This window comes from Pelodiscus sinensis, chromosome 22 (assembly GCF_052426305.1).
Source record: "Pelodiscus sinensis isolate ZL-2025 chromosome 22, ASM5242630v1, whole genome shotgun sequence".
Taxonomy (NCBI): Eukaryota; Metazoa; Chordata; order Testudines; family Trionychidae; genus Pelodiscus; species Pelodiscus sinensis.
The window spans coordinates 21,813,420-21,838,942 of record NC_143073.1 but is presented as its reverse complement, the minus strand read 5'-3'; the positions used below and the strand labels follow the sequence as shown (position 1 = coordinate 21,838,942).

The following is a 25,523-nucleotide window of genomic DNA, read 5'->3' as shown; positions in this document are numbered from 1 at the left end:
AACGGGGGAGGGGGCAAGTTGGCAGGACTCTATCTTGGGCACCATGCGAGTGCCACCCCAAGAGCCACTCAGGCCCACCCTGTGGGTGGCTGCTTGGGGAAAAAAAATCTTCCAGCTCCTATGAACGTGCGCACCCCCTTGATTGAACTGCATGTGCAGGGTCATTCCAAGGACAGATTGCAACCGGGCATAATGAAGATCTTTATTAATTATGTCGTTAAGGCAGCTGCGGTGACTCAATGCAGACTGTTAATTGAGTGATCCGTTATGTGAGGCCACACGGGGGCGCTGCGGGTGTTGCACTTCCTCAGAGTTGCTGAGGACCCACCCCGCTCAAAGGGTGGTCTGGAGCAGTGTTGCTTTAGGGGTTGGTACAGATTCTTAAGAATAAGGCAGGGCTACTCAACACACAGCCAAAACAAAAAAGGAATCAATAAAATGGTCTTCTGTTGCTATGCGTTTTAGTAGTTAAATTCCTGGACTGTCATTGCTCATTAAAAGTCCTGTCATATGGGTGGAAATCAGGTAAATACAGCTTTTTATTAATATCAGCATAACTGATTTAAATGGGGCCTGTGTCTTGTGTAGTTTTGCCTTAATCTTTGTATTCATGCCCGTCAGTGTGAAATAAGTTATTTGCATATATTTGCATATATATTTGCATGTACATGCAATCACACTTAAGTTGCGGCCCTCGACATGTGCTGTGAGTATCACTGTGGTCCCTGGGGCTTCCAAAGTTGAGTAGCCCTGGAGTACAGTGATGCTCACACACACACATCACACTCACGTTGGCAGTTCGGAAGCAGGCTGCAAGCGCGGTGTAGATCACTTTTGATTTTGCTGGTGGCTGGAGCGCTGGCCGTGATGTTCCCGGGAGAGCCCTTCGGATCTGCAGGAGACTTTACTTTTTCTGGGCCGGTCCCAGGTTTCTGCGGTGATGTTACATCTTGTCCGAAAGAGAGAGAGATTTTCTCACCGCCTCTTAGTTAATTTATCTGCCTGCAGAATCTTTGTCTGCTTTAAAAGGTCACAGATCCTAAACTGCCTTTTTTGGTTGAGTAGTTCTCATTCACACACATTCCACAGGTTACATACATATTTATAAGCATACATTCAGCAATATGGTTTCTAGGCAAAATCCACCCTCATAGCCTTGAGTAACCAGAAACACACCGTAAATTGGATTGTTTGACATACCAAAAGGACCTAATGTAAATAATATGGGTTAACATATCAAAGGCATGATACAGAGCTTAACATAAATTGGAGCACAGTATGTCTACACTGCAGAGTTTTGTCAGAAAAACAGCCGTTTTACCGACAACACTTGAGGAACATCCATACTGCAATTGCGTTCTTCCGCAAGAAAATCAAAAGAACAGGTTTTTTTTCTGGCATTGGTAATCCTCATGCTATGAGGAAGAAGCCTTTTTGTGAAAGAGCTCTTTTGCAAAAAGGCGTGTGTGGACGGGGAAGAGGGATTTCTTTCGCAAGAAGAGGAAAGAGGAAAAAGCACAGATGCCCTGGTCCATAGCAATCCCGGCTTACATGCGAGAGATTCAGTCTGGACACTCTCTTTTGAAAAGGCAGATTGCTTTTTTGATGCACTCTTGCAGTGTGGACGCTCTCTTCTGGAAGAAGTTTTTTTGGAAGTTCTCTTCCGAAAAAAGCGTCTTCCGAAAGAAGCCGGCAGTCTAGACGTAGCCTAGGAGAGGTAGGGGAAAGGGGAAAGCAGAGGAGAATGTCCAGTCAGCTAGACGCCAGTGGAGAGAGAGGAGGGGGGTCGTGTCCAACTGGTTACAGCAGAGGTGGCCTGGGGACAGGGAATTTCTCCCCCACCCTGCCCGCTGCAGGGGGTGACCCAGGGACAGAGGAGTCTTTGTCTCTCTCTACCCAGGAAAAACGTGAACGAGAACTCCAGCTTCGTGCAGCTGGAGAACCCGCCCGTGGCGTACAGCGGAGGATACCGGCCCCCGGACAAATCTGAGGTGGGACACAGGGATTGGCACAGCGGAAGGGGGGGCAGGGAGGTGGCAAGAGTGGGGGGTGTATAAAGGACTGTATGGGGGTGGAGATGTAGGTATGGGGGTGCATGGGTGAAGGGCTGTGCACAGGGGTGGATGGATAGAGCGATGTGTACAACAGTAGAGGGGTGTGGAGGGGTGTGTACAGCAGTGGAGGGGTGTGAATGGGGTGGAGGGGAGTGTACAGCAGTGGAGGGGTGTGAATGGGGTGGAGGGGAGTGTACAGCAGTGGAGGGGTGTGAATGGGGTGGAGGGGAGTGTACAGCAGTGGATGGGTGCTGGGGGGTGCTCAGCGGAGGAGGGGTGTGGGATAGATAGGGGTAATGTAGAGAAGGCTATGCACTCCAGTGCTAGCAGTTGCTACTAAGGGTAGGTCTGCACTACAAGGATATTTTTGGAATAATAACTCCTGAAAGAACGATTTCGAAATAGCGCGTCCACATTACAGGGAACCCTGGAAATGAATCTGAGGCTGGCTCACCTAATGACGCGCTACCTCAGCTCAGAGCCCCGAGAGGCACTGGGGAGTCATGACTTTGAGGGGCCCTGGGAGGAGCTATTTCGAAACAGCCGCAGTGGGACATCCCCACTCCCGCTCTGCCGAAATGGGTGTTATTCCTCGTGGGTGAGGGTTATTATTCCGGAATCAGAAGCCTGCTCTTTCCAAGTCATTTCGAAATCACGGGCTTGCTGTGAGCACACTCCCCTTGCTATTTCGAATAACGCTGCCGTGCCAACGTGCCCTTCGTGTCCATAGCTGGACAGAACATCTAGCCCAGACGGGCTGGCCCCGGGGGTGGGAACAGGCCACGGGGGCCTGTCTCCTCTGGGGGGATGGGTTGGCTCATAGGGCGGGGGAAGGGACTCTTCCAGCCTTTGTACCCCAAACCCAGAAAGGGCCCTGGAGCTGCCGCGTTAGAGGTGCCCCCCCAGATACTCAGTGACGGCTCTTCCTTCTCCGCTAGTCTAAGGAGATCTGCTCCCTGGAGAGCCACTGACCCACCGGGTAAGTCTGGACTCCCCAGTCTGCGTCACCCCCACCAGTGTGCGTCACACCTCGGCTCAGGCATGGGGCTCCCCCTGCACCCCACAGTCATGCAGGGGACTGGCTGGGCAGGGAATGGGACCCAAGGGTTTTCCCCTAGGGGGCGCTGCCAGTTCTGGTTTCTACCCTGTTGCTTGGGTAGGTCTCACTTTTGAGAGGCCAGCTGGGGGGCGGGGCCTGGGTCTCAAGTACCAGCAGCTCCTTACGTGTGTCCCTGGCAGTGTCGTGGTGTTTTCGTTTTTACCTCTGCTCACTCTGTGGTCTCGTCTTTTTGTGCTGTACAATTTCCACAGCCTCCCCCTCCCGTCCCCATGGGACAGTCCTCATGTGCTCAGTGCCCCTTGCCTGGGAGAGCTATGGCTGGGAATGCCTCCTTTGGAAAGGGTCCTGCAGCTAGAAGTTCCCCAGGTGAATGCCAGTAAGTTCCCATAGGCAAATCACAGTAAGATCAAGTGGCAGTGAGTATCCCAGATAAACCCTGGTGTTATTGGACTGGATACCCCCAAAGTATCCTCCTCAACGTACGTGAGTTAACCATATAACATCAATAGGAGAGACTCCTCTGAGTAAATATTCAGTGTCAGGAAGTCGAAGTGGAGGCCTATAATATCCAGTGGCAGGGAACCTTGAACGTTAATCTTGTCCTATCCAGTGGCAGGGAGTTCCACAGGTGAACACACCAGTCGTACCCAGGCTGATGCTGCTCTGCTTCCCTCTCAGTATGAGCGGCGCCTGGCATCTGACAAACACCTCCTGAACAAGCCTGAGGGCTCCCTGGACCTGAATGTGGATTATGCCAACATCGACTTCACCAAACTGGCCACCAAGGACAGCTACACCCTGACGGAGGAACTAGCGGAGTACGCCGAGATCCGTGTCAAGTGAGCGCCTTCATTCCCAGCGCAGTGACGCCCTCTGCCATGGAAACCGCACCCACCAGAATCCGGACCCGTCTGTGCCCCCAAATCACAGACACGCCCCCATTATGGAAACCCTGCCCTCCAGGATCGACCCCATGCAGCGCGCAGGTCCTGCCATGCCCACTAATGGCAAGACGTGCCCTCTGCCATGGAAACCTCACCCCTTGCAATCAGGGAGTGTCTCACCCTGTCCGTCTGAGCAGGGCTGTATCCCCTTCTTTAACAGCCAGAGGGCTGGGTATGTGGATCTAGCCTTGTCTGGGGGCCTAGGGTTCAAATCCCGCCTGTTCTGCTGATTTTGCGTGACCCTGTGTCCTAGGGGCTGGCTGTGCGCCTCCGTTTCCCCGTAATCTCTTCATTCCCCTGTGCCCAAAGCAGCTCAGAACTCCAGCGCTTCCTTGGCTTTGGGGAGGCTAAATTCAGACCTGATTGGGAGGCTCAACCACTGAATCATTAATTACCCGGTGGAGCTGTCTTTCTAGGAGCCACGCAAGCCCTTGCCTAGATGGCCCTGGGGAGCCCCATTCACAACGGGCCCAGATACTCCCTAAAGCCGCCCAGTCCTTCTTCGAATTCCCCCGTGCTGAAGGAACAACATCATTTCCCACTGTGTGAAGACTCATCTGCAGCCTGAACTTGCTTAGGAATCCCCAGGCAGGAAGGGGGCAACGCGATCCTGGCATAAGGCCCCGTTCCAGCAGCGTAACCGCCTCCGTGCTGGGATAGCTGGGCTTTGCGTTGGTATCGCTAGGTCAGGAGAAAGCCACCCATCCGACCGACAGCCATGTCAGGGGGAATCGCTGGGCGGCTCGCATGTAAATCAGGTGTCCAAAAAACCCGCAGCCGGAATCTCTGTGCCCCACTGGGACGTGCCGGAGCTCATGGCCTGGGACCAATCCACAGGGATTCTTAGATCCATCGGCACCAGCCATCCGGGGTGGGGAACATTGGAAAAAAATGGCCATTTATCTTTAGTGTCATTTTTTTACAGATATTTGCCTGGTGATAGAAAAGAACTAAAAAGCCGAAACTAACAAGTCAACCCTCTAACCAGCACTTAACACTGCCTAGAAACCTCCCCCTAACCTGGTTAACCCTTCCAGGCAACCGGCTCTGGGCATTGATTAGATGGCTGGGACGTGATTAGCTGTAAAATGAAACACAGCGCTCGAGGCTCGGGTGTAATATTATGGCTACTTCGTAGAGCCCTGGCAGGGACAGGAACCACACCAGGGCAGGGTGAAAAGGAACATAAGGATGTTGTGCTTCAGGGGATCCGGCGAGGTAGGCGTCTGCCCGCATTCCCCACGTAAACCTGTATCATCCCCGTCAGGTAGCTTGCGAACCCCTCGAATGGCAGGGAGTTCACATCTGCACTTGGAAACCGAGTCCGGAGCTGAACTCCCTGGAGCGTTAGGGAGCGTGTCCCAATGTCTGACCAAAAACTCCTTTGCTGCAGATTAAACTCATTGGGTCTTGTCCTGCCTCCAGTGGACAGGGAGAAGAATCGATGGCCATCCTCTTTCTAGCATGACTGCAGACTGTTCTCAGGTCCCCCCTCAGCCTCCTCTAGACTAAACAGGCTGTTAATTAACCTCTCCTCAGCGGTCACGTTGCTAAACCTCTGATCCTTTCTCTGGCTCTCACGAGGAGTGGCGGAGGCTATCTAAAAATGGGGGGCCACTGGTGTCTGAACCATGGCCCCACCCCTTCCTCCTGAGCCCCGCCCCTTCTCCATGAGCCCTTCATGCCACCCTTTCCCCTAGGGCCCTGCTCCCAGGCCACCTCTTCCCTCCAAGACCCTACTTGCTCCAGCTTCCCTTCCCCCATCTCATACCCTTATATTGGGTATAAAACTAAGGAGTCATGGCACCCCTCCCGCTGGTTCTGGCACTCCTGCCTCTCCCCTGGGCTCTCCAGTTTGCCCCCACCTTCCTGAAAGGGCTGCGCCCCCAAACTGGCCCCCATGTTCCATCTTTGGCCCCTCCCGTGCGGGCCAGTTGCTCCCCGTGTCTTACGTGAGACGCTGCTGTCTCTACACCCAACAAACAAAATGAACTAGGGGAAAAAAAGCTGAAATTAAAACTGAAAGTTTCCATTGACCTCCAAACCACCCCCCATTTTCATTGTGCCAGAAAATTCACAATTTAGTTCTGCTTCAGCGTCTGCCTTTTGTTGGAAAAAACAGAATCCCCCACCCTCAGACCAAAATGGATTTCATTTCCATCGGCCCTCCCTTGGCTTTCTGCTCCCAGAGCTTTGTACAAGCACCGCCCCGGCCTCCCTTTATTTATGCTAAGTCGCGTATACACTTGCCGTGCTTGGACTCTATGTACATAGGGGAGAAAATACAAAATAATTGCAACTCAGAATAGCTCTGTAACTTTTCGGTATCGTGTGTGTGCGTGTGCGTGTGTCACAGGACCAAATGGTGCCCCTGGCTTAGCCCACCCTGCTCCCAGGTAGAATTAAACTAGTGAACATATCAGGAGCGCTGTATTAACTCCAAGACTAGGTCGGTTTCCTTGTGTGTCATTGTTACATGAGTTGCCAACTGTTTAATTACTTTAACCCAGCAGACTTTCTATTCTGAAGGAAATAAAATGTATTTTACAAATCCATGTGGTGTCCAGTGTTTTATTCCCCTGGGGGGGGGGGTTTCCCAATGCTAAAGAGGGGCACTAGGGGGCGCTGTGCTGTTCCCACTGCTACAGAGGGGCACTAGGGGGAGCTGTGCTGTTCCCAATGCTACAGAAGGGCACTAGGGGGCGCTGTGCTGTCCCAATGCTACAGAGGGGCACTAGGGGGAGCTGTGCTGTTCCCAATGCTACAGAAGGGCACTAGGGGGCGCTGTGCTGTTCCCAATGCTACAGAGGGGCACTAGGGGGCGCTGTGCTGTCCCAATGCTACAGAAGGGCACTAGGGGGCGCTGTGATGTTCTCAATGCTACAGAGCCATGCTAGGGAAATTTATCTCTGCATCCTGTCCTGAGGTGACTGTACCCAGTCAATATGGGGATAGCTGAAATTCTCCGCTATCATTGCGTTTTTTATTTGAATAGCCTCTCTAATCTCCCTTAACATGTCACTGTCCTGGTGAGGTGTCGATAATATATCCCTACAGCTATATCCAGGGCTGGCTTTAGGGCGATTTGGCCAATTCTCTGGAATCAGGCCCCGCACTTGCTAAAGCCAGTCCTGGCTATATCCTTATTATTGGAGCATGGAATTACTACCCATAGAGATTCTATGGAACCGTTTGGTTCATTAAAGATTTTTACTTCATTCGAGTCTACTTTTTCTTTCACATATAGGCCCCCTCCCCCGCCAGCATGACCTGTTCTATCCTTCCGGTGTATTTTGTACCCTGGTATGACTATGTCCCATTGATTGTCCTCATTCCACCAAGTTTTTGTGCTGTCTATTATATCAATAGCCTCCTTTAGTATGAGGCACTGTAGTTCACCCATCTTATTACTTAAACTTCTGGTGTTTGTGTATGAGCACTTTAAAAAGCTTCGGAAGGGGAGCCGAGTTAGACTGTAACTGGAAAAACTTAAAAACCAATGAATAGTCGAGCAACATCTAAAGACTAACAAAACATGTAGGCTATGTCAACACTCGCAGTTTCTTGCGCGAGTAATATGCAAATGAGGCTAAGTGTGGCTTACCTAATGAGCCACCATTTTTTTCAGAAGAGGCTCTTGTGCAAGCAGGAGCATCTACACTGCCGTTGTGAAATGCCGTTACACCTATTACTTTTCAGGAAGAACGGCCTTGCACAAGAGGGTTTTTCTTGCGCAAGAAGGGGCAGTGTAGACAGCTCCTTCTTACGCAAGAGCCTCTTCTGAAAAAAATGGTGGCTCATTAGGTATGCAAATGAGACTCGGCGATAGTCCACGCTTAGCCTCATTTGCATATTACTCACGCAAGAAGCCGCGAGTGTAGACATAGCCGTAGATGGGACCATGGGCTTTCGTGAGCACAACTCACTTTCATCTGAAGAAGTGGGCTGTGCCCATGAAAGCTCATCCCATCGACGTGTTTTGTTAGTCTTTAAGGTGCTGCTAGACTATTAGTTGTGGGGTTTTTTAAAGTATTTCCTGATGTGTTAGACTCTTTTTCATTTGATTGTTTGTCATCTGAGCTGACCCACACTTTACCATATTCCATCCTCTCCTCCTGGCTAGAACATAGAAAATCCTGTCATGGGAATCTGTCTATTGACTTTGATTTTTATCTGCTTAGGTTTAAGTACCCAGTCTCCAAATACTTACTGATGCCCTGTCTCCCACCCCCTCCCTTGGTCTTTCTCTCCCCGCTCCTCTTCCCCTCTCCTATTGATTTCGAGTTTTCATATCCCAAACTCAGAACTCCGGTCATCTGAAGAAGTGGGCTGTTTCCACAAAAGCTCATGATCCCATCTATGGCTACGTCTATACTGGCAGCTTCTTGTGCAAGAGCTCTTCCAGAAAAGAGCATCTACACTGGCATGTGCTTTTGCGCAAGAGCATCCATGCCAGTGTAGACGCTCTCTTGCGCAAGAACGCTCTGATGGCCATTTTAATCATAGGGCTTTTTTGTGCAAGAAATTCATGTTGCCTTTCTACACTGGCCTCTTGCGTAAGAACAGTTGCACAAAAGGGCTTATTCCTGAGCAGGAGCATCAGAGTTCTGGTGCAAGAAGCTCTGATTTTATTCATTAGAACGTCAGTTTACTTGAGCAAGAACATGCGGCCAGTGTAGACAGGCAGCAAGTTTTTGCGCAAGAGTAGCCGCTTTTACACAAGATTGTGCCAGTGTAGACGCAGCCTATGGCTGCATCTAGACTGGCAAGTTTTTCCACAAAAGCAGCTGCTTTTGCGGAAAATCTTGCCAGCTGTCTACACTGGCCGCTTGAATTTCTGTAAGAACACTGACGATCTCATGTAAGATTGTCAGTTTTCTTGCGGAAATGCTATGCTGCTCCCGTTCAGGCAAAAGCCCTCTTGAGCAAATGCCAGTGTAGACAATGCGGTATTGTTCTGCGCAAAAAACCCTTATGGCGAAAATGGCGATCGGGACTTCCTTGCGCAAAACCACGTCTAGATTGGCACGAACATTTTCCGCAAAAAGTGCTTTTGCGGAAAAGCGTCCGTGCCAATCTAGACGCTCTTTTCCGCAAATGCTTTTAACGGAAAAACTTTTCCGTTAAAAGCATTTGCGGAAAATCATGCCAGTCTAGACGTAGCCATAGACTTTAAGGTCAGAAGGGACCATTATGATCATCTAGTCTGACCCCCTGCACAACGCAGGCCACAGAATCTCACCCACCCACTCCTGGAATAATCCTCTCACCTGTATCTCAGATACTGAAGTCCTCAAAAGATGGTTTAAAGACCCCAAGATGCAGAAAATCCTCCAGCAAGTGATCTGTGCCCCATGCTACAGAGGAAGGCGAGAAACTTCCAGGCCCTCTGCCAATCTACCCTGGAGGAAAATTCCTTCCCGACCCCAAATATGGCGATCAGCTAAACCCTGAGCATGTGGGCAAGACTCACCAGCCAGACACTCAGGAAAAGTTCTCTATAGTAACTCCTATCTTCCCTCCATTGGCCTATTTACCACCGATAGTGAAAGGTCAATTAGTTGCCAAGATCATGTTATCCCATCAAACCATCCCCTTCATAAAAGGGTATCTAAAAGGGTGTCACAAGAAGGAGGGAGAAAAATTGTTCTTCTTGGCCTCTGAGGATAGGACAAGAAGCAATCACTGGCTTGTGTATGGAGTGTGCCAGGTGTGCCCAGGCACACCCTAATGTCTTAGGGTTGCCAGGTGTCTGGTTTTCTACCGGACAGTCCATTTTTCTACCAGACAGTCTGTTTTTTGGGGGGCTCTGTCCGGTAAAAAAATCCAGAGAATACCGGACATGTGCAATGTCCGATATTTTCTGGTTTTCTGACTGGGCGCCCGGAAGCCTGGCGGGGGAATGGCTGGGAGACGGGGCGCGATCGGCGCTGGGAGCCCTGGTTGCGTGTGAGGTGGAGGGGCAGCCCGGTCCGTGCTCCTGCGCACTGGTCAAGCGTGTGGTGGAGCTGCATCCAGACTGACTCGTGCTTCATCTGGACCGTGTCGGGGGCAGGAGCACCCTGGGATCTGCACTGCCCGGGTCAGTCCCACTCCCCACCGGCTGATACGCTCCTCCCCGCCCCCCGTCTGCTCCTGGCCAGCCGGTTGGTTCTCTCCCACTTCTCCCGATCTTCCCCGGCCAGCCCCACTGCACCCCCCACCAGCGCTGCTTCTGGTGGCCAGTTCTCCCCTCCTTCTCCTGAGCTCCCCCGGCCAGCCCCGCTCCCGCTGGCTGCCCCTCCTTCCCCCCGATCTCCCCAGGCCAGCCCTGCTCTGCCCTCCCCCTTCCCCCACCGACCAGCTCTGCTTCCCGTTGGCTGCCCCCCCCGATCTCCCCTGGCCAGCCCCTGACCCCCCCACACCAGCTCTGCTTCCTGGCCTGCCCCCCGTCTCCTCCTGGCCAGCCCCACTCCCTGCCCGGCCGGTCCCTCCATGAAGTGTGTCCGGTATTTTTTTTAAGACTACCTGGTAACCCTATAATGTCTCCAAAAAAAAGCGGCTTTGCGTTTTAATTTAATCGCATGATACGCTCTTATTGCTGTACTATGCAATAAACACCGAATTGCACACGTATAAAACCAACTAAGAAGTACAATGTCCCATACTTAAGTTTGTATTTTTTAAGTAAAGTTTAGTTGTTAGTTTAAAAAAAAATTAAGTTTAGTTAGGTTTTAGTTTCTTTGGTTTGTTTGATGAATAAAAATAATGTCCTTTATGATCGAGTATTCAATAAATGTTCACCTTTAAAAAAAGAAAGAAATAAAATTCCCTGGGTGCACACCCTAATGAAATGTGCTGCACACACCTATGAAAGCAATGGGCTTCAACTGCAGCAAGGGAGGTTTAGGTTGGACATTAGGAAAAAGTTCCTACCTGTCAGGGTGGTTAAACACTGAATTAGTTGCAAAGGGAGTTTGTGGAATCCCCATCACTGGGGATATTTAAGAGGAAGTTAGATAGACATCTCTCAGGGATGGTGCTTGGTCCTGCCATGAGGGCAGGAGACTGGACTCGATGACCTCTCGAGGTCCCTTCCCGTTCTAGTGTTGTATGATTCTTCCCTTAGGACCATGTCCCGTTCTCAGCTCCCACCTCCAGGCCCCATCCCTGCTCCCCCTTTCCCCCAAAGAAAGATGAGCATCACGGCTATCACATAGCACCTGGACACACAAACTGAAATCCGGACTGTCTGGGGAAACTTGGATGGGTGGCATCGCTGACAGAGACCCCCGGGAGCGCGGGGTAAGTTGTTCCCAGGGTTAATTCCCCTCCCTGTTAGAAATTTCCACCTTGTGTCCAGTCTGAATTTGTCCATCTGGAACAGAGGCATGGGTGGGGGGCACACAGCTGGACACCGGGTTCCAAGGCAGCCACCCCCTGCAAATGAGGGCTCGGCTCTGCCCCAAATGAGACCAGCCCATCAAACCGGCCCCTTCTGGCCTCCACAATGTGTCTCGTGTCCCCTCGCTGTCCCACACGAGATGCCTGACCAAGCAGCCGGCGCTAGCAGCAAGCAGGGGGTGCTGGTTGGGAGCTGTGGGGGGAGGCGGCAGGTGTGCAGCAGCTGGAGGCTAGCGCTTGATGGCGGCGTATTCGCAGGCTAGGTCGGCGTCCAGATCCACTCTCTGGGTGGGGCGCTGGAGCTGGATAACGGAGTACTGGACCTCGTCCGGGTCGTCCTAGGGGGAAGAGTAATAATGACGATCCCGGCTCTGATGGCAGGTATGCCACAGCAGAGCTCAAGGCCTGCTGCATGGCTGGGGAAAGTGAGGCATCAGGCTGGACGTGACCTAGCCAAGGGCACCCAGCAGGCCAGTGGAAAAGCCAGGGTGAGAACCCAGGCATCCTTGCATTCCCAGCCAATGAGCTAACCACTAGGCTTTGCTGTAGGTGTAGGATAACTCCTCCCTCCCACCAGTTATAACCTTGACAGTCGCTGCAGCCTCCGGCATTCTGGTATTGACACAAGACAAACCGTCTAAGGGGGCCCCTTAGGGTAATAGCCCTACCACTGCTGCTGGCTCATGGAACGACTGCTTTAGCTCCTCTCTGGGGATAATAGCTCCGCTACTCCTGCCACCTAATGGAGCAACTCCGTCAGCTCAACCCAGTGCTGTACTCAGTGGATCGGAGCTGGTGCCCCCTGGGGGGGAAAGGCCCCATGTTCCAGTCTCAGCCAGGGGACCGCAAAGCCCAGATACATCCCACTGCCCCACGCAGTATCTGGGGCAGCCCTCCCTCCCAGGCGCTCTCCTCTCCCAGCCCTGCCCTGACCTGGGTCGGCCTGATCCTGCTGCCACTGGGAGCTGACTTCACATGGGACAGAGCCAGAATAGAACACAGGGAGCCTGGCTTCCACATGCCACCTGCTCTACCCACTAGACCCCACTCCCCTCCCACAGCTGGGAATCCTGATCTCCCAGCCCCCCCCCCCCCAACCACTAGACCCCACTGCCCTCCTGGAACCAGGGACAGAACCCAGGAGCCCTGAGCTCCCCCCTACCCACTAGACCCCACTGCCCTCCTGGAACCAGGGACAGAACCCAGGAGACCTGAGCTCTCCCCCTACCCACTAGACCCCACTGCCCTCTTGGAACCAGGGACAGAACCCAGGAGCCCTGCGCTCCCCCCCTCTACCCACTAGACCCCACTGCCCTCCTGGAACCAGGGACAGAACCCAGGAGTCCTGCGCTCCGTGTACATAGAGGAACCAGATGCTCACTTGGGGTACTGTGCCCAGGACCCTCGGCTGGCTGTAGATGTGGGATGGCTCCGTGTCGCTGGGGGAGCCCAGGCACACCTTGGTGGGCGCGCTGCCACAGGAGAGAGAATGTCAGGGGGTGGAGGAAGGGGAAGGGAACGGGGCATTTGAGCTGCCGGGTCGGGTTGGCTGCAGCACCATGGCCGTGGGTTGGACAGGCTGCATCGGCCAGTGGCGTACAACCCCCGTGGGGCAGAAGCAGCCCAGACCAGATGCTAGTCCTGGACTTGGGGAGTGGGGCCTTTCCCCTCCAGGGGGCACTGGCTGGCCGGGGGCACAGAGCCTTTCTCGTCCACAGAAGTGTCCCCCAAGCGGTGTGGGGCCTCCCAGGAGGTTAGGAAAGAGCTTTCGGGGTGGCATGGCAGGGCTGAGGCCAGCCCTGTTGGGGAAGGGGAGGGAGGGCTACCCAGCCCCAGCTCCTGATGGTGCCTCTGACCTGGGGAAGGGGGGAGAGGGCAGATTCCACTGTGGGTAAGGGAGGGAGCAACAGAAGTTTGGGGACCTGCCCCAGCCCCTGCACAGGAGCTCAGAGCCAGGCTCTGCTGTTACCTGGGGGGCCCGGGTGGGGCCAGGCCGGCTGGCTTCCCCATGCCGTGGGACTGGGTGTTCTCATAGATGCATTCAGCTAGGGGGATCTCCCCTGGGCCAGACTGGAGCTGCAAGGCAGGCAGAAGGGAGGTCACTAGCCACTGGTCTTCACTGCTCCGTGATTTTTAATAACAAAAGAAAATGCACCGAGCCCCCTCCCCCACAGAAACTCCCCAGGTGACTGGAAAGACCTTCTGTCCCGCTGCGGGAGGGGGCTCGGTGCTCATGCCGAGTTCTGTGCGGTGCTGCCTCAGTGTTTAAAAGCGGCAGCGCCGCACAGAGCTGACCCCGGGCTCCATGCGGCGCTGCCCCTTTGAAATGCCGAGCGGAGCCTGGGATCAGCTGGGGACTCCAGGTTCTGCCAGAAATGCTGTGTGGAACCCGGGATCAGCTCGGGACTCCCCAGCTGATCCCAGACTCCAGCGCAGCATTTCAAAGCACGTAGACCCTGGGGTCAGCTGGGAAGTCCTCCGCTGACCCTGAGCGCTGCGTGGCATTTCAAAGAGGCAGTGCAGCATGGAGCCCGGGATCAACAGGGGGCTCTGAGTCCCCACTGACCCCAGGCTCCATGAGGGTGGGCTCTTGTGCATTTCAAAGGGTAAGTGCCCTCGTGGAGCCCGGAGCCAGCGGGACTTCCTTCTGGCGCAGAATTCCACATTCCTCCTTTGAAATGAACAAGATTTTCAAGGGCCTGTAGGGGCCCTTGTACATTTCAAAGGAGGAATGCGGAAGTGCCTATCGACTAGTCAATTACTCATTAGTTAACACCCTTAGATAGAACCTAGGTGTCCTGACTGCCAGTCCCACCTCTCTACCCCGGCTGGCCCCCTCGCCGCTCCCACAGCCAGCTCTTGAACACAGACGTCCGGGCTCAGAGCCCCTCTGCTCTCACCACTAGACCCCACTCCTCTGCCAGAGCTGGGGGAGAACCAGGCATCCTGGCCACACAGATGCACTTACCAGATTGCTGTGCGCTCCCTTGTGCTTGCTCCGTTTCTTACTGCGAATAAAGGACAGAGACAAAACAGCAGCCGCGTTGGCTCAGGAAGGGGGCAAAGGCTCCCACAAATCTACGCTTTCATGACCAGAACAGCTGGTTCACCGGCCCTTCCCAGGTCCTTGTGGGTGTCAGGTGTGTGTGGGACCCAGCCACCACCACTCAATCACCCCTCCCCTCCTGGGGTTCATTGCATCCTACTTCAAAAGGATGCAACATCTTGATGGCATGACGCATTATGCAAATGTATGCAGATCTATGCAAATGAAGAGCCTCTGGTTATTTCTAGAGGGGAGGCATGTCTAGCCTCCAGGCACTGGGTCACATCCTTTGTCTGTTCTCTGACAAACATCCTGATAAGGTCGTGTGCCCACAATGCAAGTGCCAACACAAACACCATGGGCGGTGGGTGAAGGCCCAGCCGGGGAAGTCAAGTCCAAGGCCCCTCCCCGCTGACCAAGGCCCCGCCCCTTCCACCTGAGTCCCCCGACCCTTCCACAACCTCCTCTCCTTGTGGAGTCAAGCCAGGCCCCCGCCCCAGGTTACTGCCCCCAGTCCCGGTGAGTGGTAGGGCCCCACCCTTCCCAGGTCGCCAGAGAGCCTGGGGCAGCCAGGCAGTGGCCCCAGCCCTCTGGGGAAGCTGGGGAGCCAGGCTGCCACGTTGTGGCCCCAGCCCTTTTAGGTGGCTGGTGGACAGTAGAGGCAGTTTTGGGAAGGCAATGCCTTCTCTTGCCTCCATTACCCACTGCCCGTGACAAACACACAGCCTCTTCTACAGGCCTGGCTCTCCGGGGGGAGCACAGCTCCCCTCTTGGCGGGTGAAGATCATGGGAACATCAGGTGCACCATGAGAGAGGTGGTCTGGTCCCAGACCTCAGCCCATAGAGATGAATGAGATCGAGGAAACAAACTACAACTCCCAAGATGCACCATTTTCTCTCCCTCTTAGGAAAAGTAGACCTCATTGTCCTACCTGGTTGCAATGCATCAAGGGAGATGTAGTCCACCCCAGAGCCCACCCCATAGAGATGAATGGGAATCTGAGGCAACAAACTACATCTCCCACGAGGCATCACAGGCTCATTTTTCATGCAATGAAAATGTAAGACAGATACTTTCAGTGAAAACCGTAAGGCCCATAAGACACTATGACACCTTCCAGTCTGCACTGACTCCACAATTCTCAAGCCTGCACTGTGTGGGGTTCTCTAGCAAAGGCCAGGGGGGAAGCTGGGGACCGTCAGACAATCAGAGATGCGGGTAGTACCAGTTTGATGAAGTGAGTGGAAATACCTCCAAACTATGATGCTGACCAGCCCCATCAGCAGCAATAGGGCAGCTGCAGCTGTAGGTCCTATGATGTATATGTGTTCCCAGATACAAAAAAGGACTGAAAAGCAGAAAAGAGGGTTATTGGAGCAACCCTGCCGCAGATTTTTGAATCCCTCCTGTTCATGGATGGCAGGAGCCAAAGGAGAATCACCCTCACGTGGGAGCGGTAGAGGGTCTAGGACACACAGATAAGCTGTTTTGATTTTGTCCACTAGGGAACAAAGCTGACATGCACATGCACACACAGACACACACACAGTGGTAACCCAAACGCACTCGCCAATTTGTTACATCCCTGTTAGATTTTGGCCTCTGTCCGAATACCAGCAACATGCTCTCCACAGAAGCTGTTTCTGGAATCTGTTCTTTATCTAACTGTATTGTTCTCTGTGTCCAGCAGCCTCCCTCCCTCTGAACCCCCCAAGCTGGGGTGGCTTTCCTGGGGGACAGACGCAGCTATTTCTGGACAGAGCAGAGCTGCCCAGCAATGGCTCACTCCGCACTGAGGTGCGTCTGCCTCTGGGGAAAGGCAGTAAGGTACCAGCCATACAGGAAAGGCTCAGCCAGGACTGAGATGCAGCCAGCTCTCGGGTGGGGTGGGGCAGGACAGCACAGGACACCAAATGCTGGTGGCTCACTGCAATCCTCAGATCCAGCCAATTCTGGGGTGGGGCTGTAAGGTGGAGGAAGACCTAACACAACAGTGGTGAGAAAGCGAATTGAGAGCAAAATTCAAGGGCACAGGGTGAGGGCCTGGGAGCTGCAGAATGGGATTGCATCTTCCCCACACTGCATCAGCCTCAACTGCTTCACAGGAGCAAAGTGGATTGGGCAGGATTTGAACCTGTGACTTTAGAGACCAAACCTGATGGTGTGAAATCCTGCCTTCCATCAGCCCTGGGTCAGCCTTGGGGGGTGGGGTCAGACACTTACTCCAGATGACGACAGCAGGTGAGTGACCTACCCATGACGCTGATAGTGACAGGGACTGAGCGAGCTGTCCCCCCCTGGTTCTGAACCTCACAGCGATATTTCCCAGTGTGGCTTCCTGTGACTCTCTCATACGCCAGCACCGGCTGGGATTCATTCAGCCGGACATTGTCCCTGTACCAGGTGACGTTGGTGAGGAGGCTGCTGTTGAAATGGCAGGTTAAATTCACTGCCTCCCCTGCACACAGGCCAGTCTTGGGTGTAGCCATGACGTTCACATCTTTAGGGGCACCTGGAAACAGAGGAAGGAAAATGATCCATGAAAGGAAGAGAAAAACTGGACCCCCACTCTTCGACAGTGGTGTGCCCTGGGGGGTGTCATGTTAAACAGGCGGTGAGACCTCTGGGGCACTCCTGGTGTCGTATGGTTTAGGAAGCAACCAGAACAGACGTACGTGTGTGTGACTCAGCGTGGCCTGTTGCGTGCAGTTAACTAACCCATTGTTTGAACCCTGCTGGGTTGATTATTGTGTGAGAGACAAAAGGCAAAAGTGGAAGTGGTTGGGAACTGGGGTTTCCTGAGGAACAGTTTATCTGTGGGGCAAAATTGTGAAAAGCCAAAATATTTCATTGCAGAATGTCACTGGTGCATGATGGGAGATGCACTTTGCTTGCCGCCTCCTTCATCATGGACTTTTGTGAACCAGGCTCCCTGGCCAGGCTAGTTCCGCTGCCTCTTGTCCTTCTCCATATAGCCCGTGCTGCCCAGCTGGATTGCATGTGCCAAGATGAACTACTGTCTCCCCTCTTGGGTGACAGGAAGGGAGCTTCATAGGGAGCATGCATCTTGGGAGATGTAGTTTCAGAGCCTTGTGTCCTCATTCTCCACTATAGGCCAAGGTGTCTGTCTGGACTACGTCTCTCACAACGCACCATCTGCTCTCCTCTTGGTGAGGGGAGGGGTGTGTCCCTGGCTGTGGTGCATCCTGGGAGTTGCAGTTCCAGTGCTTCAAGTCCTCTTTCTCCTCTATGGGTTGGGCTCCCCAACTGAACTACATTTCCCGTGGCGCACCAACAGCTCTCCTCTTTGCAGGAGAGGGCATCATAGGATTGCTAAACCAAGGTGCATCATGGGAGATATCATCCAGTTTGAGATCCTGGCCCACAGAAGAGAATAGGAGCAGGAGGTGCTACAGCTTCCAGGAGGCCATCTTCAACTGAAATATTTCATTCTTTGATGTTTCTATGTAAAGTAGAACTTTCCCTTTGGGATGAAATCATAGAACACGAGAGGCCATCAAGTCCAGTCCCCTGCCCTCACGGCAGGACCAAGCACTGTCTAAATCATCCCTGATAGATGTCTGTCTAACCTGCTCTTAAATATCTCCAGAGATGGAGACTCCACAACCCCCGCTGGGCAATTTATTCCAGTGTTTAAACACCCTGACAGGTAGGAACATTTTCCTAATGTCCAACCTAAACCTCCCTTGCTGCAGTTTAAGCCCATTGCTTCTTGTCCTATCCTCAGAGACCAAGGAGAACAATTTCCCCCACTCCTCCCTGTGACACCCTTTTAGATACTTGAAAATTGCTATCGTGTTCCCCCTCAGTCTTCTCTTTCCTAAACTAAACAAGCCCAATTCCTTCAGCCTTCTCTCAAAGCTCATGTTCTCTAGAACTTTCATCATTCTTGTTGCTCTTCTCTGAACCTTCTCCAATTTCTCCACATCTTTCTTGAAATGTGGTGTCCAGAGCTGGACACAACGCTCCATTTGAAGCCTAATAAGTGCAGAGTAGAGCGGAAGAATGACTTCTCGTGTCTTGCGCACAATACAGCCCAGAATCATGTTTGGTTTTTTTGCACCAATGTCAAACTGTCGGCTCATATTTAGCTTGTGGTCCTCTATGACCCCTAATTCCCTTTCTGCAGGACTCCTTCCTAGACAGTCGCTTCCCATTCTGTATGTGTGAGACTGATTGTTCCTTGCTAAGTGGAGCACTTTGCATTTGTCCTTATTAAACTTCATCCTATTGACCTGACCATTTCTCCAGTTTGTCCAGATCATTTTGAATTATGACCCTATCCTCCAAAGCAGTTGTCATCCCTCCCAGCTTGGTGTCATTTGAAAACTTAATAAGCATCCTCTCTATGCCATCATCTAAATTGCCAATAAAAATATTGAACAGAAACGGTCCCTAAACAGACCCCTGCAGAACCGCTCTTGTTATGAACATAAGAACATAAGAACAGCCGTACTGGGTGAGACCAAAGGTCCATCTAGCCCAGTATCCTGTCTGCCGACAGTGGCCAGCACCAGGTGCCCCAGAGAGGGCGGACCGAAGACAATGATCAAGCGATTTGTCTCCTGCCATCCCTCTGCAACCTCTGACAGACAGAGGCCGAGGACACCATTTCTATCCCCTGGCTAATAGCCTTTTATGGACCTAACCTCCATGAAATTATCTAGCTTCTCTTTAAACTCTATTATAGTCCTAGCCTTCACAGCCTCCTCTGGCAAGGAGTTCCACAGGTTGACTACACGCTGTGTGAAGAAGAACTTTCTTTTATTTGTTTAAAATCTGCTCCCCATTAATTTCATTTGGTGTCCTCTAGTTCTTCTATTTAGGGAACTAATAAATAACTTTTCTTTATCGGCCCTCTCCATACCACTCATGATTTTATAGACCTCTATCATATCCCCCCTCAGTCTCCTCTTTTCTAAACTGAAAAGTCCCAGTCGCTTTAACCTCTCCCCATATGGGACCCGTTCCAAACCCCTAATCATTTTAGTTGCCCTTTTCTGAACCCTTTCCAAGGCCAAAATATATTTTTTGAGGTGAGGAGACCACATCTGTACAGAGTATTCAAGATGTGGGCGTACCATAGTTTTATACAGGGGCAGTAAGATATTCTGGGTCTTATTTTCTATCCCTTTCCTAATAATGCCCTTCCAGAATGAATGTGACCCATGGCTAACTACTCTCAGAGAACTGTTATCCAGCCAGTTATACACCCACTTTATCAAGTTGACCCATCAAGGTTGTATTTGCCTAGTTTATTGATAAAAAGGTCATTTCCTGGCCAGTTCTATGAGAAACTTTGTTTGTTTGTTTTTAATGAAAACCAAGTTCTCACAAAATCTCATGATTCCAGGTATGTTGTAAGAGTCCTTCAGTGAGGTGCATCATGGGATTTGCTGTTCCTGTGCCTCACTTTCTCAGACTCTTCTTTGTTGTCCAGGATGTCTGGTTGAACTATATCTCCTACGATGCACCACCTGCTCCTTTCTTGTGAGGGGATGGGAACATTGTAGGACTCATTGGCCATGGTGCATCATGGGACATGTAGTCCAATGCCTGCCTTTTTGATTCAAGGACTACAGTGGTCGCCAACCATTTGGGGCTGCCGGGCGCCCAGGGGCAGGGCCACTCTTGCATCACGCGCCTGAGGGTGGGGCCGCTCATGCGCCGCGTGGCCGGAAGCGGGACCATGCATGGACTATGCACCCGGGGCAGGGGCTGTGCATGCGTGTGGTGTTTTAGATGCTGCCTGTAATTATTAGAACGGGGAGCACTGGCTGTTGGGAATCGGGAAGCCCAGGAAACAGGAAGGAGGCGGGAGGAGATGGGCCAGGCCTGAGTGAGAGCTACAAAGGGGAGCAGCAGCAGCTTTGTAAAGAGGTTTCACCGTTGTTAAATAAAGGCCTGGTGAAGTTTGTTAGTACCTTGTTTGCATAATACAACAATGCGCCACACGCCCAGGGCACAAGAACGGCTTCGGCTTGGGCCAGCCCTGGTCACTTGGTGGGCGCATATAAATGCCCCGGCGGGTGCCATGGCACCCACAGGCACCGCGTTGGGGACCATTGGACTAGAGGATTCACAGCCAATCTCCCTTTGTCAAAGGCAGAGGGGAATATGGAAGGATGAGCCATAGGGTATGTCTACACTAGTCCTCTAGTTTGAACTAGGGAGGCTAAAGTAGGCATTCGAAGTTGCAAATGAAGCCCAGAATTTAAATATCCCAGGCTTTATTTGGATCTTCCCGTCCAGGCGCCATTTTTAAATCCCCTTAGTCCGAGCTAACTGCCCGCGGCTACATGCGGCAGTCCAACGTTAATGTGAAATAAGCCCTTAGTTCGAATTAACTGTTACACCTCGTATAACAGGACCAGCTGTATCATAGGCCCCAGACTCCCCTGAATTCATTCCAATATTGGAAGTGGAAAAGGTTCAGAAAAGGGCAATAAAAATTATTAGGGTCTGAAACAGCTGCCATATAAGGACAGAGTAATAAGACGGGGACTTTTCAGCTTGGAAAAGAGGCAACTAGAGGGGCAAACGACAGACGTCTATTCAATCATGGCGGGTGTGGAGAAAGTGAATAAAGAGGAGTTATTTACTCCTTACTCCTTCCCATAACACAGGAAACAGGGGCCACCACATGGACTGAACAGGCAGCAGGTTTAAAACAAACGAAGGAAGCATTTCTTCACACAAGACATAGTGAACTTGCGGAACTCCCTGCCAGAGGATGCTGTGATGACCAGGACTGTAACAGGGTTCAAAAAAGAGCTAGAAAAAGTATTGGAGGACTGGTCCATCAATGGCTGTTAGTCAAGATGGGCAGGGAGGGTGTCCTTAGCTTGTCTGTCAGGGGCCGGGAATGGGCGATAGGAACGATTCCCTGTTGTGTTCCCTCCCTCTGGGGCACCAGGCATTGGCCCCTGTCAGAGGACAGGACACTGGGCCAGAAGGACCTTTGCTTTGACCTAGTCTGGCCCTCGTCTGTTCAGGACAGAGACTCTGCACCACACCCTGAGATCACTTGTTTCAATGGTAAATTCCCCTCCCTGGTCAACTTTTGCACCTTATTGCCAGTGAGAACTTGTCTAGCTTCCCCGCCAGCCCCTGATGCTGTTTCTGCTGGGGTGCCGGGCCCTGCTGGCCACCACAGCGTGCTGGGGGCTTCTTGGAGCCCTCGTGATCCCCATGGTGACCCTCGTGCACTGGGCCTGCTGCACAAGGGCCCAGCCCCAGCCCTCCCCCACCCGCAGATCTACTCCCAGGCCCCCCGGCACTTACACTGCACGGTGATGTTGATGGGGGGGGACTGGGACTGGCCGATCCCGTTGGTGACCTGGCACCGATATTCCCCAGCTTGCTCTGCTGTGATGTTCTCCAGCACCAATTCCTGCCGGGATCCGTTCAGACTCTGGCTGCCCCGGTACCAGGCGTAGGAGGTGGGGGCGGGGAGGCTGCTGCTGTGATTGCACCTTAGTGTCACCGAGTCCCCTTCCCGCGGGCTGGTGCCCGGCGCGGCCGTAACACGGACCCCTTGGGGGAGACAGAGACACGGGTGTGAATGGGGAGAGACAGAGTGGGGGGACCGGGCTCAGAGGGGGGAGGGATCCAGGGAAGGGGGTGAGGGGCAGGGCCTGGCCCCGGTGGATCTAGGGGGCCAGAGCAGGCAGGGCAGCCTGGGGCTAAGAGACAGGGGGCACCCAAGGAATTCTGGGAGCTCACGTAAGTGGGGGAGAGACAGTCCCTGGCCCATTAGGGTCTGGGGGAGGTGAGCAGGAGACGGGGCCTGGCCCATACAGGACTGAGGCTCTGGGGCAGGGGAGTGGGGCAGAGGCTCCCAGAGAAGTGTCTGGGGCACAAGGCAGGTGTAGGCGCCAGGCTCTGGGAAGAGGTGTGGGGACCCGAGGCTGCTCCAGGGCTGTGTAGGAGGATCGGGGCTGATGAGAGGGGTGGGGCGAAGCAGGGAGGACCCAGGGCCGCTCCAGGGCTGTGTAGGAGAATCGGGGCTGTCGAGGGGGGTGGGGTGAAGCAGGGAGGACCCAGGGCCGCTCCAGGGCCACGTGGGAGCATTGGGGCTGCAGAGGGAGGGAGGAGGCTTTCACCAGCCCTGGCTGCTTACGCTGAACTTCGAGCGACTCCCTTGCCAAGAGGCTCAGCTACCCCCAGCCGGGGCCGGAGACCCAGACCCCGCACGTGTAGCTCCCTCCGTCGGACACGGCTGCCTGGGCCACCCGCAATTCCTTCCCGGCCCCCGGCAGCCACATGGGACCATACGTGCTGGGCCCCAGGCTGTGGGGCAGGGGTCTGGCAGTGCAGGGTGAACCCATCGCCTTCCCGCAGCACTGCCCGCCCTGCCGGCCACCACACCTCCACCCTGGAGGCACCTGGGGGTCCAACCCCTCATCCCCAGCTCCACCCAGAGCCCACACACCCAGTCGGGGCTCTCCCCCTCCCCCATCACACCCCCTGCCTCAACCCACAGCCCCCTCCTTTGCTGCACCCCTCATTTTGACCCCACCCTGGAGCCTCGGGGGCCCCACACAATCCAATAGCCCCGGGCCCCCAGAAGAGTTAATCCGGCCCCGCTCCCGTCATCACCTCTTCACCTGCGCTTGGTGCAGCCCCTAGAGGCCGCTCCAGGAGACTCCCCAGTGACAGGCTCCTGCCCCCGGACCCTTCTCCTGGTGCGTTTCTGCCCCACCTGCCAGCAGCGCCCCTGGGGGTGGGCCCCACAACAGGGCAAGGCCCCAGCCATGGGCGCTCCAGGGCCAGACCCACAGGGGAAATCGAGCTCTGCTGGGTTCCCCCTGGCCCTGCTCACGTGCCCCTGATGTGCACCAGCCCCGCTGCCAGCTTGGTGCTGGGGCCACCTGGATCCCCCGTGTCTCCCACGGCGACCGTCGTGCGCTGGGCCTGCGGCACAAGGGCCCAGTACCAGCCCTACCCCACCCGCAGATCTACTCCCAGGCCCCCCGGCACTTACACTGCACGGTGATGGTGATGGGGGGGGACTGGGACGGGGACTGGCCGATCCCGTTGGCGACCTGGCACCGATATTCCCCAGCTTGCTCTGCTGTGATGTTCTCCAGCACCAATTCCTGCTGGGATCCGTTCAGGCTCTGGCTGCCCCGGTACCAGGCGTAGGAGGTGGGGGCGGGGAGGCTGCTGCTGTGATTGCACCTTAGTGTCACCGAGTCTCCTTCCCGCAGACGGGTGCCCGGCGTGGCCGTAACACGGACCCCTTGGGGGAGACAGAGACACGGGTGTGAACGGGGAGAGACAGAGTGGGGGGACCGGGCCCAGAGGGGGAGGGATCCAGGGAAGGGGGCGAGGGGCAGGGCCTGGCCCCGGTGGATCTAAGGGGCCAGAGCATGCAGGGCAGCATGGGGCTAAGAGACAGGGGGCACCCGAGGAATTCTGGGAGCTCACGTAAGTGGGGGAGAGACAGTCCCTGGCCCATTAGGGTCGGGGGGAGGTGAGCAGGAGACGGGGCCTGGCCCATACAGGACTGAAGCTCTGGGGCAGGGGAGTGGGGCAGAGGCTCCCAGAGAAGTGTCTGGGGCACAAGGCCGGTGTAGGGGCCAGGTCTGGGAAGAGCTGGGGGGACCCGTGGCTGCTCCAGGGCTGCGTAGGAGGATCGGGGCTGACGAGGGGGGTGGGGCGAAGCAGGGAGGACCCGGGGCCGCTCTAGGGCCACGTGGGAGCATTGGGGCTGCAGAGGGAGGGGGGGAGGCTCTCGCCAGCCCTGGCTGCTTACGCTGAACTTCGAGCGACTCCCTTGCCGAGAGGCTCAGCTGCCCCCAGCCAGGGCCGGAGACCCAGACCCCGCACGTGTAGCTCCCTCCGTCGGACACGGCTGCCTGGGCCACGCGCAATTCCTTCCCGGCCCCGGCAGCCACATGGGACCAGACGTGCCGGGCCCCAGGCTGTGGGGAGGGGCCTGGCAGCGCAGTGTGAACCCATTGCCTTCCCACAGCACTGCCCGCCCTGCCGGCCACCACACCTCCACCCGGGGGGCACCTGGGGGTCCAACCCCTCAACCCCAGCCCCACCCAGACCCCACACGCCCAGTCGGGGCCCTCTCCATCCCCTCATCACACCCCCTGCCTCAACCCACAGCCCCCTCCTTCACTGCACCCCTCATTTTGACCCCACCCTGGAGCCTCGGGGGCCCCACACAATCCAATAACCCCGGCCTCCCAGAAGAGTGAATCCGGCCCCGCTCCCGTCATCACCCCTTCACCTGCACTTGGTGCAGCCCCTAGAGGCCGCTCCAGGAGACTCCCCAGTGACAGGCTCCTGCCCCCGGACCCTTCTCCCGGCGCGTCTCTGCCCCACCTGCCAGCAGCGCCCCTGGGGATGGGCCCCACAACAGGGCAAGGCCCCAGCTGTGGGTGCTGCAAGGCCAGACCCAGAGGGGAAATCGAGCTCTGCTGGGTTCCCCCTGGCCCTGCTCATATGCCCCTGATGTGCACCAGCCCCGCTGCCAGCTCGGTGCTGGGGCCACCTGGATCCCCCGTGTCTCCCACGGCGACCGTCGTGCGCTGGGCCTGCACAAGGGCCCAGCCCTCCCCCAACCGCAGATCTACTCCCAGCCCCCCCCCCCCCCCCGGCACTTACACTGCACGGTGATGGTGATGGGGGGGGACTGGGACTGGCCGATCCCGTTGGCGACCTGGCACCGATATTCCCCAGCTTGCTCTGCTGTGATGTTCTCCAGCACCAATTCCTGCCGGGATCCCTCCAGTGTCTTATTGGCCTGGTACCAGGTATAGGAGGGGGGGGCAGGGAGGCTGCTGCTGTAATTGCACCTTAGTGTCACCGAGTCCCCTTCCCTCAGGCTGGTGCCCGGCGCGGCCGTAACATGGACCCCTTCGGGGGCGTCTGGGGGAGACAGAGACACGGGTGTGAACGGGGAGAGGCAGAGTGGGGGGGACCGGGCCCAGAGGGGGGAGGGATCCAGGGCAGGGCCTGGTGGCTTCAGGGGGCCAGAGCAGCCAGGGATCCCCCG

The 25,523-nt window shown here is 54.8% G+C and overlaps 2 protein-coding genes across 6 annotated transcripts in view; one reads left to right on the top strand and one right to left on the bottom strand.

Annotated features, from left to right (window-relative positions):
- LOC102450513 (myelin-associated glycoprotein) overlaps positions 1-6,611 on the top strand; it is a 31,907-nt gene extending 25,296 nt beyond the window's left edge. For 4 of the 5 annotated variants that reach the window (XM_075907227.2, XM_075907226.2, XM_075907225.2 and 1 more), the window contains 2 exons: positions 1,901-1,991; positions 3,793-6,611. In XM_075907227.2, the coding sequence (XP_075763342.1) occupies positions 1,901-1,991; positions 3,793-3,957 (256 nt within the window). In that variant the 3' untranslated portion in view covers positions 3,958-6,611. Of the gene's footprint in view, positions 1-1,900; positions 1,992-2,992; positions 3,034-3,792 lie in introns of all 5 variants that reach the window. The other variant, XM_075907229.2, reaches the window with a different exon arrangement.
- A 3,948-nt stretch (positions 6,612-10,559) lies between these two features.
- LOC102450280 (B-cell receptor CD22-like) overlaps positions 10,560-25,523 on the bottom strand; it is a 54,378-nt gene continuing 39,414 nt past the window's right edge. Inside the window, exons 10-15 of the mRNA XM_089772390.1 lie at positions 16,743-17,000; positions 15,740-15,836; positions 14,410-14,449; positions 13,411-13,517; positions 12,823-12,913; positions 10,560-11,779 (exon numbers count right to left, since the gene is read on the bottom strand). Coding sequence (XP_089628516.1) covers positions 11,672-11,779; positions 12,823-12,913; positions 13,411-13,517; positions 14,410-14,449; positions 15,740-15,836; positions 16,743-17,000 — 701 coding nt within the window. The 3' untranslated portion in view covers positions 10,560-11,671. The remainder of the gene's footprint in view (positions 11,780-12,822; positions 12,914-13,410; positions 13,518-14,409; positions 14,450-15,739; positions 15,837-16,742; positions 17,001-25,523) is intronic.